This window comes from Lepus europaeus, chromosome 8 (genome assembly GCF_033115175.1).
Source record: "Lepus europaeus isolate LE1 chromosome 8, mLepTim1.pri, whole genome shotgun sequence".
NCBI lineage: Eukaryota > Metazoa > Chordata > Mammalia > Lagomorpha > Leporidae > Lepus > Lepus europaeus.
The window spans coordinates 94798273-94811538 of record NC_084834.1 but is presented as its reverse complement, the minus strand read 5'-3'; the positions used below and the strand labels follow the sequence as shown (position 1 = coordinate 94811538).

Genomic DNA, 13266 nt, shown 5'->3' with positions numbered 1-13266 from the left:
GCAGGCATTTGGGAAGTGAACCAGCAGATGGGAGCTCTGTCTCTCTCTGTCTCTGCCCCTCTGCCCTTCTGCCACTCATATAAAAAGAAAAAAAAAATTAACTTGGTTGAGGCCAGAAGCCAGGACATGGGGAAAGTTTAACAATTACTTATAGAAAGAACTTTAAGTGTGGTTACTGGCATCTGAGACAGTCTGGAAGCAAATAGCCAGGGTATTGAAAATACAGTAGGACTATATTAAAAAATAAGTTTAAAAAACACTGAAAAATCTGGTGGACAAAAATTCTCAACTGTTCAAGCCCAAGCGCATTCCCAAAGATGAAATATGCTCAACATCTAGTTAACTTGCACTCTGCTCCCCTATTATCTGTGGTTTCACTTTTCACAGTTTCAATTATCTATGGTCAACCACAGTCTGAAAATACTACACAGAAATTTTCAAAAATAAGCAATTCTTAAGTTTTAAACTGTATGCCATTCTAAGTAGCAGGATGACATCTAGCTCCGGTCTGCTCTGTCCAGCTCAGGGCCAGATCATCCCTTTGTCTAGTACATCCATGTCATAGATTGTTAGTCCCTGGCTGTCTCAGTGGTCAGATCTACTATCACTGTATTACAGTGCTGTGTTCAAGTAAACCCTATGCTATTCAATAAAGGACCCAAAGCACAAAAATAATGCTGTTGGCAATTCAGACTTACCAAAGAGAAGCCGTAAAGTGCTTCCTTCAAGTGAAGAGATCAAAGTTCTCAAATCAATAAGCAAAAATAGCCATATTGTAAAGTTGCTAAAATCTGTAGTATATTTTGAAAGGGACCACATTTATGTAACTCTTATTACAGCATATATAGTTGTTCTACTTCATTATTAGTTATTGTTGTCAGTTCTCACTGTGTCTAATTTATAAACTATTGTAGGTACATATGTTAGGAAAAGAACACAGGGGCTGGCACTGTGGCCTAATGGGTAAAGCCTCCACCTGCAGTGTTGGCATCCCTTATGGGCGCTGGTTAGAGTCCCGGCTGCTCCACTTCTCATCTGGCTCTCTGCAATGGCCTGGGAAAGCAGTAGAAGATGGCCCAAGTCCTTGGGACCCTGCACGCGTGTGGGAGACCCAGAAGAAGCTCCTGGTTCCAGCTGATGCAGCCATCTGAGGAGTAAACCATCAAATGAAAGACCCCTCTCACTGTCTCTGCCTCTGCCTCTCTGTAACCCTGCCTTTCAAATAAATAAATAAATAATTTTTTAAAAAAAGGAAAAGAACATAATAAATGAGTCTACAGGGTTAACTACTTTTGGTGGTTTCAGGCATCTACTGGAGGAACTATCCCCTGCTGATAGGTGGAACTACTGTATCCCGAGAGGGCAAAGTTTGGGCCCACAGAATACAATGAACAAAGAACATCTCAGAGAGCAGAATCAAGGCTAACCATGGAATTTATTCTACCAACAGGGCAGTGGGCATCTGTAATTCCTGTCCAGGATCATGCTGTTGCTACGGAACACTAACTGCTGTCCATCTCCCATTCTTCCTTTTTGAGATTTAACTGTGGTTGTTCCACTGTCGTTCTGTATTACATGTATAGGCGTGGAGTACAGCATTTGTTTTATGTTTCTGGACCACGAAAAGCCACATCCTATTGTGATAGAATTGTGCATCATCAGAAATCCTGTGTTTTGAGCTGATGAAGAAAGTGTTAAATAAAAATTGCAAGAGGCCATTGTTTTGGACTAAGCTCCTGCACCAGGCCCCAACAGATCAGGCTAAAATAACGGAGTCACTCATGCCAAAGTTCTATGTCACTAAACTGTAACAAAGCCAGTGTATTTGACCTTCTGAGAAATCAGAATTCGATAATAACTGAATTTCCAAAGAGGTCAATTTCAGTTAACATAATGAAGTTCCCTCTGCCTTAATCCTTCAGGAAAAGGGTAACCTAAAGCAACCTGATGTTAACCAATCATTTATTTTTTTCTATTTTTCCATCTCCCTGACTCCACTTTACAAAGAAAGTAACTTGGAAATGACTTTTGTTTCCTTGTTTTTGCTTTCTTCAGCCCTATTTTATTTATTTATTTATTTATTTATTTATTTATTTTGACAGGCAGAGTGAACAGTGAAAGAGAGAGAGACAGAGAGAAAGGTCTTCCTTTTGCCAATGGTTCACCCCACAATGGCCGCTGCGGCTGCCGGCGCACCACGCTGATCCAAAGCCAGGAGCTAGGTGCTACCCCTGGTCTCCCATGCAGGTGCAGGGCCCAAGCACTTGGGCCATCCTCCACTGCACTCCCGGGCCATAGCAGAGAGCTGGACTGGAAGAGGAGCAACCGGGACAGAATCTGGCGCTCCGACCGGCACTAGAACCCGGTGTGCTGGCGCCGCAGGCGGAGGATTAGCCTATTGAGCCACGGCACCAGCCAACTTTAAAAACCTGTCTCTTCTCCTCAGTTAATTGGAACATGTATTCTGTTTTTAAAAAATATTTATTTATTTGAAAGGCAGAAATACGGAGAGAGAAGCAGAGAGGGAGAGCGAATGAGAGAAAAGTGAGCTCTTCCATCCGCTGGCTCACTCCCCAAATGGCCGCAACAGCCAGGGCTGGGCCTGGCAGAAGCTTCCTCTGGGTCTCCCACTTGGGTGCAAAGGCCCAAAGACTTGGGCCATCTTCTACTGCTTTCCCAGGCCGTAGCAGAGAGCTGGATTGGAAGAGGAGCTGCTGGGACTGGAACCAATATTTAGGTGAACCGAAGAACAGATCATAGCAATAACTACTGTTTGTACCACTATGTTCACCCTTTCCTTTTCCTTGTGAGCACAAGGCAACACAAGGGGAAATTAAGTTTCCAGAATCACTATGATTAGGCATTCTTGCCAGTGGAATGGGATCTGAATTGATGTGGGCAATTTCCACTTTACTTTCTTAGAAGGAATTTATTCTGGACTTTTTTTTTCTCCTTTGCAATAGAGGAAATACACCAATTATCACATCTCAAGATGGCAAAAAGTTCAAAGGTTTGATGTCTTTTGTAGACAAGACTGTAGACATTGCACTCTTAGATACTTCTGGTAGGAGGGCAAAATGATAGCATCTGTATCAAGTGAAATTTTACAATATATATCACAATTTTAAGTATATCTCCTTTGAGTCATTTCTGGGAATGTGTTTTGCCGGTACATAATTATATATAAAATGATGTACAGGAAAGGTTATTCGTTGCGGCTTTGACTGATCAAAAATAAAGAGGAGTGGATGTTTGTTCTGGCAGTTAGGATGCTCAGATCCCATCCTGGAGTGCCTGGGCTCCATCCATGCTCTGCTCCTGGCAATGCAGACTCTGGGAGGCAGCAGTGATGTCTCAAGTGGTTGGGTTCCTGTCATCCACACAGGAAAGCCTGGACTGTGTTCCTGGCTCCTGGCTTTGGCTCAAAATGGCAGTTCACCCTGTGACTCTCCCTTTCTTAAAAACAACAACAATAACTACGGTAATAATGTCTCACTCCCTAGACTTCAATGTCCTATAAGGATTAAGTAAATTTTGACATACCTTCACTAGGTAGTCCTCTCCACCTCTAAAACGAATGACTTTTAAGACTGGACTTAAATGGTAAGATCGCCAGGAAAAGTGAAAAATTCAAGAGCAGAACAACGAAACAGTGTGCTACTCACTGGAAAAGGAAGGAGATACACAGATTTCTACTTCTTTCAGAAATTCTCTAGGGATTTATAGAATATATATATATATATATATAATACATATGGTATATAATAATACATATATAGAATATATATACACACACACACATATATATGATACATATAAGGATGAATGATGAATGCAATCACCTATAAAGGGCGAGTGAACATATAATTTGTCACTCAGATGGAGTGACAGAATGAAAAGCGGTGTTAATAAATACCTCAGGACACCAGACTAAAAATGGTATTGTCCTGGACGCATGGGATGTATGATCAACCATTAAAAAAGATACCTGGTGTGTGTGTGCGGGGTGGGGGTGGGGGGCGCGGACATTTTTTATCTTATTTTTAAAAAGCACTGGTCTGTGGTGAATTGGAAATAAACACAAACAACTCGTCCTTTACCACACGTAGTTTTCAGCGCTGCCTTACAGAACGAAGAATTAACCATAAACGTGAAACACGGACCTTAGCACAAACGGCAGTAGTTGTACGTACCGAGCCCTTACTGGAGCTGCACAAGCGACACACTCCCTTCAAGTTCATCAGCCAATCCCAAGTCGGAGCGTGAGAGCCGGCGCCTGTGGGAGAGGCCTAGGCGGGCCTGGGACGTGAGGAGTGAAGCGCCGTGTCACTCAACCCTGAGGGCGGAGGTAGCTCAGGTCCCGCCCCACCCACTGACGCTCTGGCCCGCGTAGGGCGCTACTCTGTGGTATCCCTGGTTCTCTCTGGCCCCACTCCGGAGGACCATACTCGTTTTCTTTGAGGCTGTAAGGGGCCCCCTCAGCCACGGCTGAGGTGGAAGAAAGATGGCGGCAGCCGTGCGACAGGATTTGGCCCAGCTCATGAATTCGAGCGGCTCTCATAAAGATCTGGCGGGCAAGTGAGTGTTTCCCGAGAGCAAGAGAGTGGGGAAGGAAGCCATCGACTGGTTCTCCTTGGGCTGACCGCCACCCTCGTGTTGGAGGCCGGGAGCGGGCCTGACGACCGAGGGGGCGGGCCTGAGATCGGCTGGGGCGGTGAATGTTGCGGGGACCGGACCTTGTGCAGAGGCTCAGGAGGCCAGGGCCGTGGGGTGACTGTCAGCGTGTCCAGTCCTCCGTGGCGTCCTTCCTGGTTCCTCTGCGTTCGGGAAGCGTGGTCAGCGGGACGACTGCTCCCGGGCCTCCGCACGCTTCCCTGGTGCTCTTCCCCGTAGCGGCCTGGCCGCTCACCCCGCCCCGGGCTGGCTTTGGATCTCTTTCCCTCTTTTAGAATGAGGGAAATTTCTATGCCGGCGTCTCGATGCGGAATTTGGCGGGGCAGATGGGTTCTCGGGGTTCGCGGGGACGGAGGAGCCATGGCCGCTGCCCTGTGGTCCGGAGCCACTCAGACCATCTTTGCTGGGTCCATGTGTGTTGGGTGCTCTCCTCGCCAGCAGCCTGTTCTGCCATCGTGGCTTAGGATGTGCAGAGTATTGATCTTTGCAGGAATCTGGATGGTGTAGGCGTTTCGTCGAAGTGTTGGTAGACTACATAGGTTCACCGCCTGTTAAAATGTGTGACCCGTGCTTGTCCCGCAAGCGATTGCTCAGCAGTGTCAGGTAGAGGTAGGCGCCTGTCGCCCACGCTGCCTGGCAGATTTGACAGCACTGCTCGTTTGTAAGGAACATGCTTTCTGTTTATATGAAGTATGCTTCTCAAGTCGAACCAAATATTTACATCCTGACAGCTCAGATCACCTGCTTTGACCTAGGCATTGACATTGCTACTTTTTTTTTTTTTTTTTTTTACTGTAGGCTGTGCTGCCTTTTTTTCTGGTGGTAAATGTAATCAACTTATGTGGGTGAGCAGGACAGCTGTATATCTCAGCTTTACCTACTTTGCTGCAGTTCTCGCTGAGGGAAATGGGGATAATAAAAGGACTTATTCTTGTTGGAGTTTGCCTGAGGACAAAAATGAGTATGTGCATATACTCATATCTGAGGGAACATGGAATTTGTGGGAAAATGAAATTATGGATTTATCTTGGTGCCGAAGTTTCTGAGAGAAGAACTTTTTAGTATGTGGAAACTGTGTATTGTGAAAAGACTGCATGGATTTTTTTTTTTTCTTTAATTATTTATTTGGAAATCAGTTTCAAAGAGAAAGGGAGAGACAGAGAGAGAGAAATATTCCATCCGCTGGTTCACTCCTTAAGTGGCTTCAATGGCCAGAGCTAGGCCGTTCTGAAGCCAGGAGCCAGGAACTTCATCGCCCACGTGGGCAGGTGCCCAAGCACTTGAGCCATCTTCTACTGCTTTCCCAGGCGCGTTAGCAGGAATCTGGATCAGAAGTGGAGCAGCCAGGACTCAAACCAGCACCCACATGGGATACCAGCACTACAGGCAGCAGGTTTATTTGCTATGCTACAGTGCAGGCCCCAAGACTGCATGGATTTCAAGAAAAATTTTGCACTCAGATAAACTCGTATTTTATTTATTTATTTATTCATTTTTTTTTTAGAGGCAGAGTGGATAGTGAGAGAGAGAGAGAAAGGTCTTCCTTTTTGCTGTTGGTTCACCCTCCAATGGCCGCTGTGGCCAGCGCATCTCGCTGATCCGAAGCCAGGAGCCAGGTGCTTCTCCTGGTCTCCCATGGGGTGCAGGGCCCAAGGACTTGGGCCATCCTCCACTGCCTTCCCGGGCCACAGCAGAGAGCTGGCCTGGAAGAGGGGCAACCGGGATAGAATCCGGTGCCCCAACCGGGACTAGAACCTGGTGTGCCGGCGCCACAAGGCGGAGGATTAGCCTGTTAAGCCACGGCGCCGGCCTATAAACTTGTATTTTTAATTCTATTTTTCATGAGCCTTTTGAAGTACCTTCGTATCTACTTATTATACTTTTATCACATAGAATGGTACCTGACACAGAGAAAGTGCCATCGAATTGTTGTTACCACTGTTAAGCAATCGGTAAAAATACATATGGACTTTTCCAAGGGTTGTAATAAGCTGAATACATCTTCATGACTAATTCCCTTTTGCATGTGATTTTTATAAATTTGGGTGAAAGTAAAGCAGCTTATCATTTCCCCTGTGCTTGCTTTAGTTTTTATTTTGTTGACTAAAAATAAGTGCAGTGGTTATTAGAAGACATAGAGCTTCCTGAGCACTTGTGTAACTGAAACTTCCACTCAGTATTTGCTTCCTCAGTCCAGAACTGGAGCTAAACAGCAGAACCTGTTTTATAAGGTGCTGCAGTTTTCTGTTTTCAAGTAACAAATGAAAAAGTTAGTGGTGTTAATCAACTTACTACTTCTCAGGATTCTGTGTGTTAACTGGGCTGTTTGGCAGGTCTTGTCTGGACTTAGACATAACCAGCAGCTCAGCTGGGGCTGGCCCCATACATAACTGGCTGTTGGCTAGATCTTGCTCTCTGCACGTATTCTCTCAGTCAGTAGTTTAGGGCTTTCTTTTATGGCTCTGAGAGTGTTTGAAGAGGCTGTGGATGCAAGCCATAAAATCTTAAGGCTTGTCTGGGTAGTTTTGCAGTACTGGTCAAAGTAAGTCACAAGACAGTCTGCATTCCCAAGGAGGGGAAATGGAGTCTACCACTACTTCTTTCTTTTCCCTTAATTGATTAATATACTTATATTCATCTTATTTGAAAAGCAGAGACAGAGAAATCTTTTTTTTTTTTTTTTTAAGATTTATTTTTGAGAGGCAGAGTTACAGAGAGAGAGAGAGATCTCCATTCGCTGGCTCACTCTCCGAATGGCCACAACAGCCTGAGCTGGGCCAGGATGAAGCCAGGACCTCCTTCCAGGTCTCCCACGTGAATGTAGGGGCTCAAGGACTTGTGCCATCCTCCACTGTTTTCTCAGGTGCATTAGCAGGGAGCTGGATTGGAATTGGAGCAGCTGGTGCTCTACTGGCATCCACATGGAATGCTGGCCTTGTAGGTGGCTTAACCCTTATGTTTCCATTTGCTGATTCACTCCCCAAACGGCTGCAGTAGCCAAGGTTGGTCCAGACTGAAGCCGGAGCCAGGAGCCCAAAATTCCAGTCAGGTCTCCTACATAGGTGGCAGGGACTCAAGTACTTGAGCCACCGTCTGCTGCCTCTCTGGATGCGCAGGAGCAGAAAACTGTGTTGGAAGTGGGGTAGCTGGCACTCAGGGCTCACACCAGGCACTCTGCTATGGGTTGCAGGCTTCCCAAGCTGTGACTTCTGCCATTGGGCTAAATACCTGCCTCCATACCACTACCTTTTTAAGAGCAAAAGTTCACATTGTAAAGAGCCACGGACAGAGGAAGGTGTGAGTCATTGGGAGCCATTACTTTAACATTCAACCATATGGGCTTATTGTGGAGACGACATGAAATAATGTGGTAACTGAGAGCCAGTGCCACATTAGGGAGCAACTCCTATGGAACTGCTTTCTGAAACAAGTCTTGGCCTTGCCCTTAGCTGTATCTGGGTAACAATGTGTCAGGATATTTATGCTCATAACAAAACAGTTCTGCCAGCTATATGCTTTATGAAAGAAATACTCTTGAACTGTATCAGTGCTTTTACGGTTTAAGAGCTGTGTACGAAGGATTCCATATTAAAGAATGATGGTGTACACTGGTTTCCAAAATAGTGATACTGTGTGTTCCTAACAGCAAGATATCTGTAACAGTCATAGTTCCTTTTTTTTTTTTTTCCTTTTTAGATTTTATTTCTTTATTTGAGAGGCAGAGTTACAGACAGAGGGAAAGACAGAGAGAAAGGTCTTCCATCTGCTGGTTTACTCTCCAAATGGCCACAGTAGCCAGAGCTGGGCAGATCTGAAGCCAGGAGCTTCTTCCACATCTTCCACATGGGCACCGGCACAAAGGCCAAAGCACTTGAGCCATATTCCAATGCTTTCCCAGGCCATAAGCAGGGAGCTGGATCGGAAGAGGAGCAGCCAGGACACAAAACCTTCGCCCATATGGGATGCTGGAACTGCAGGTGAAGGCTTAGGCTACTATACCACGGCACCGGCCCATGCAGTCATTGTTCAATAAATGTTGAATCACTGAACAGCTAGAAAGGGGCAGAACTTGTATTTGAATCTAGAATTGTCTTTTAAAGAACTTATTTTTTTATCTTAGTAACTGAGTTACAGATGCTTTCCTATAGAATCAACTCAACTTCCTACGGTAGATGTAAGAAATTAGACATATGAGAAGATTTTTTGCAGATTTTATAGGATACTTTTTCTTTATTTTTAATTTAAAAATTTTTTAAACAGATGTATTTAGGCTGGCGCTGTGGCTCAACAGGCTAATCCTCCGCCTAGTGGCGCTGGCACACCAGGTTCTAGTCCTGATTGGGGCACCGGATTCTGTCCCGATTGCCCCTCTTCCAAGCAAGCTCTCTGCTATGGCCCGGGAGTACAGTGGAGGATGGCCCAAGTACTTGGGCCCTGCACCCCATGGGAGACCAGGAGAAGCACCTGGCTCCTGCCTTTGGATCAGCGCGGTGCGCCGGCCGCAGCGCACAGGCCACGGCGGCCATTGGAGGGTGAACCAACGGCAAAGGAAGACCTTTCTCTCTGTCTCTCTCTCTCTCACTGTCCACTCTGCCTGTCAAAAAATTAAAAAAAAAAAAGTATTTATTCATTTGAAAGGCAGAGTTACAAAAAGAGAGGGAGAGACAGAGTGAGACGGATCTTCCATCTGTTGATTTACTCCTCAAATGGCTGTAATAGCCAGAGCTGGTCCAGGCTGAAGAAGGAGCCAGGAACTCCATCTGGGCCTCCCAAGTGGGTAGCAGGGGCCCAGGCACTTGGACCATCTTCAGCTGGGTACCCAGGTATATTAGGGAGCTGGATCAGAAGTGGAGCAGCCAGGACTCAAACCAATGCCTTGTTACAGGCAGCAGCTTAGCCCACTGTGCCACCATGTCAGCCCATGTTTTTTTAAAATTGTTTTTTATTTTCAGGGTGGTGTTGTTGCATAGTGCATTAGGCCAGCACTTGCAATGCCAGCATCCCATGTTGGAGTGGCAGTCTAACCACTCAGCATTTGATCCAACTGCCTGCTAGTGTGCCTGGGAAAACATTGGAAGATAGTTTAAGTGTTTGGACCCCTGCCATCTACATGGGAGACCGGATGGAGTTCTAGGCTTCTGGCTTTGGCTTGGCCCAGTCCTGGCTGTCGGGGCCATTTGGGGAGCGAGCCAACATATAAAAATCTTTCTCTCTGCCCCTTCCTCTCTCTCTGCCATTCTGTCTTTCGAATTCATGAATAAATCTTTTTAAAAATTAGTTATTTTCATTTTTTTATCTTAAAGATTTATTTATTTATTTGAAAAGGGGAGTTACAGAGAGAGAGAGGGAGATCTTCCATCTGCGGGTTCACCTCCCAAATGGCCACAATAGCCAGGGCTGGGCCATGCTGAAGCTAGGAGTCAGGAGCTGCTTCTGTGTCTCCCCCATGGGTAGCAGGGGCCCAAGCTCTTGGGGCATTCTCTGCTGCTTTCCCAGGTACATGAGTGAGCTAGATCCAGCTGGCACCCATATGGGATGCTGATGTCGCAGGCAGCAGCCCGAACTGCTACACCACCCCACGATGCCGACCCCCTTTTATCTTCTTGAAATAGAGACAGAGAGTGCGCACGCACGCGCGCGCACGCGCACGCGCACACGTGTGTTTGTGTGTGTGTGTGTGTGTGTGTTATCCTCTGTCCATTGAGGCAGGAGCCAAGAATTCCATCCGGATCTCCCATGTGGGTGACAAGGGCCCAAGCACTTAAGTCATTTGCCTCCCATGATGCATCAGCAGGAAACTAGTTTGGAAGCTGAGTATCTGGAGCTCAAATTGGCATTCCTTTATGGGATGTAGACATCTCAAGTGGAGGGTTAACTGCTGTGCCACATTGCCCAGGCCTATAGGCTGCTTTTTGTACCTATTCTGCGTTGTGTTGATTATCTCATACAAGGGTTAGGAGAGGAGGAAAGCCTTGAGGGGAAGCATTTGGGTAGATAGCTACTGTGACAGCCTGTGTTATTCACTTAGCTAAACCTATTTGGTTCTTCAGAACTCAGTTCAAATGTTACTTCTTTCAGTAAATCTTCTTTGAACAACCACTACACATTCATACTCATCCATACACATGGCCTGGGTTGTCTCATGCCCAGTGGTATGCCATATTTATCTCTGCCATAATGCTAAACTGCTTTGTCTATTCAGTTGTCTGCTGCCCTAACTGAAATTGTGTTTCTTTGAAGGCGTGTATGAGGTCATGGCATATAGGTCTTTCTTGAGTGAACCTTATGGAAATATGACCTCTTTTTCTCAGCTCTGGGCAATGGAGGGCACCTAGAGGGTGAGGGCAGGCCTTTGGGGTCTAAATGTTTTAATTTTATAATGAGTAAGTTGGTAGTAATGGGACACTTTTTAGTTGCCTGTGCCTATTAGAAAAGTTGTTTTTCAGAAAAGGATATAGATTTCCCTGTTATGCTGGAGATAAACTTTGGATAAGAACTCTTTAATAATAGAATTGTCAAAAATGAAGAACATTGGGGCAGGCGCTGTGGTATAGTAGATTAAACCTCTGCCTGCGGCACCAGCATCCTATATGGGTATCAGTTCATGTCCCGGCTGCTCCTCTTCTGATCCAGTTCTCTGATTATGGCCTGGGAAAGCAGTGGGAGATGGTCCAAGTGTTTGAGCCTTTACACCCACGTGGGAGACCCGCAAGAAGCTCCTGGTTTCGGATCTGCCCAGCTCCTGCCGTTGCAGCTATTAAGGGAGTGAACCAGTGGATGGAAGATACCTCTCAATCTCTCTCTCAACCTCTCTCTCTCTCTCTCTCATTCTTTCTCTCTTTCTGCCCCCCTCCCCCCATATGTAACTCTTCCTCTCAAATAAATAAATCTTAAAACACACACACACACACACACTGTATTACCTCAAAGAGCTCTTCCTAATCAGGTTCTCTGGTTCTCTGTTAATCCCCCACACAAATTTTAGTGGGTCTCATTTCTAGAGTCAAACTCGGTAACATCTAGGCTTTACTGTGTGCCAAGCACAACAGTAGTGCAATTTTAAACCCTTAAGAAGTGGCTGATATTACTTACATTACGTGAGGAAAGTGAAGTACAGAGGTGAAAGACCGTGTTCTAAGGTCACAACTGGCAGCCGTGAAGCCAGAACACAAGCCGTGTCCACTTATCTCAGAGCCCTTAGCTCTGTAAACACATCTGCCTTGTCAACAACCTCAACATTTCACATCATGATTTTTTGCTGAGAATGCTTGTCTTCCTGCACTCTTTCCCACTGCCACTAAACTTAAATGTTTAGAATGTGTAAAGAGCAATCGCATTAAGAGATTATTTTTCCTGTGGGACTGTGGTCTTCCTACTTTTTACTTGTTGAATATTATGGTTAGTGGTGAATTAAGCCAATGAATATAGAGTGGATTAAGATATGTATTTGCAAAAACTCATAAAAGGAATAGAGGGGAGGGAGAGAGGGGACTTGAAGGGGAGAGGAGGAGAGAGGGAAGTGTGTTGTCTTCTTGGAACTGTACCTATGGAATGCATGGAATCTGTTCTTTTTATATTAATTAAAAGAAAGAAAAAATTAAATGATCTTTGTATTCCAAAAAAAGAGAGATTACTTTCTTCCCTAAAAGTTTTGTTAGCACTTACCTGATGTTAAGACTTTGTCTTTAATTTTCTGCCACTTTTTTATGATCTGTCTTTGTTATTTTTGCATATCTATGTCAGCTCTGACTGGGAATTAAACCATCTAAAAACCTAGTGACTTAAAACAACATTCACTTATTTAACTGAAATTCTGCAGATTGGCTGAGTTGATCTCAACTGAATGGTTCTTTTCTTTTTCCTTTATAAAAAAAGATGAAAGGCAGACTGACAAGAAGAAGAGAATCTGCTGGTTCATTGCACAAATGCCCCCAACAGCTGAGGCTAGGCCAGGCCAAAGCCAGGAACCAAGGAACTCCATCTCGGTCTCCCACGTTGGTGGCAGGGGACCAAGCACTTGAGCCATCATCTGCTGCCTCCCAGGCACATTAGCAGGAAGAAGTGCATGGAACTGGTACCCCAGCTAGCGCTCCAATATGGGATATGGGCATCCCAAGCAGAAGTTTAACCTACCGTGCCACAGCAGGTCATTGGGCTGCATATCTCAGTTGGCCAGTAGGTTAGTCTAAGCTTGTTTGTGTGATAGCAGCAGAGTTCCAAAGACAAAGACACAAGGCCTCTTGATCGTAAGCTCTGAACTGGCACTTCAGTTCTACCACATTCTGTTGGCCAAACAAACCCAGTTTCATAGGGTGAGGAAATAAACTGTACCTCTTTTCTTTATTTTTAATTTAAATTTTTAATTTTTATTTATTTGGAAGGCAGAGAGATCTGTTCACTGGTTCACTCCCAAATGCCTTCAACAGTCAGGGCATGGCCAGGCCAAAGTCCGGAGTAGAATTCAGTTTGGGTCTCCCACATGGAAGAAAGGGACCCAAATATTTGAGCCGTCACCTGTTGCCTCCCGTGGTATACATCAGCAGGAAATTACACTGAAGAGCAGAGTTGAGACTCAAACCTAGGTAATTTTCC

The 13266-nt window shown here is 45.3% G+C and overlaps 2 protein-coding genes across 3 annotated transcripts in view; one reads left to right on the top strand and one right to left on the bottom strand.

Moving 5' to 3' along the window:
* Positions 1–4208, bottom strand: part of LIN54 (lin-54 DREAM MuvB core complex component) — a 101434-nt gene extending 97226 nt beyond the window's left edge. The window contains exon 1 of the mRNA XM_062198564.1: positions 4194–4208. The gene's annotated coding sequence lies outside the window, so the exon portion shown is untranslated. The remainder of the gene's footprint in view (positions 1–4193) is intronic.
* A 205-nt stretch (positions 4209–4413) lies between these two features.
* COPS4 (COP9 signalosome subunit 4) overlaps positions 4414–13266 on the top strand; it is a 46469-nt gene continuing 37616 nt past the window's right edge. Inside the window, exon 1 of one of the 2 annotated variants that reach the window (XM_062199188.1) lies at positions 4414–4578. In XM_062199188.1, the coding sequence (XP_062055172.1) occupies positions 4505–4578 (74 nt within the window). In that variant the 5' untranslated portion in view covers positions 4414–4504. The remainder of the gene's footprint in view (positions 4579–13266) is intronic. The other variant, XM_062199186.1, reaches the window with a different exon arrangement.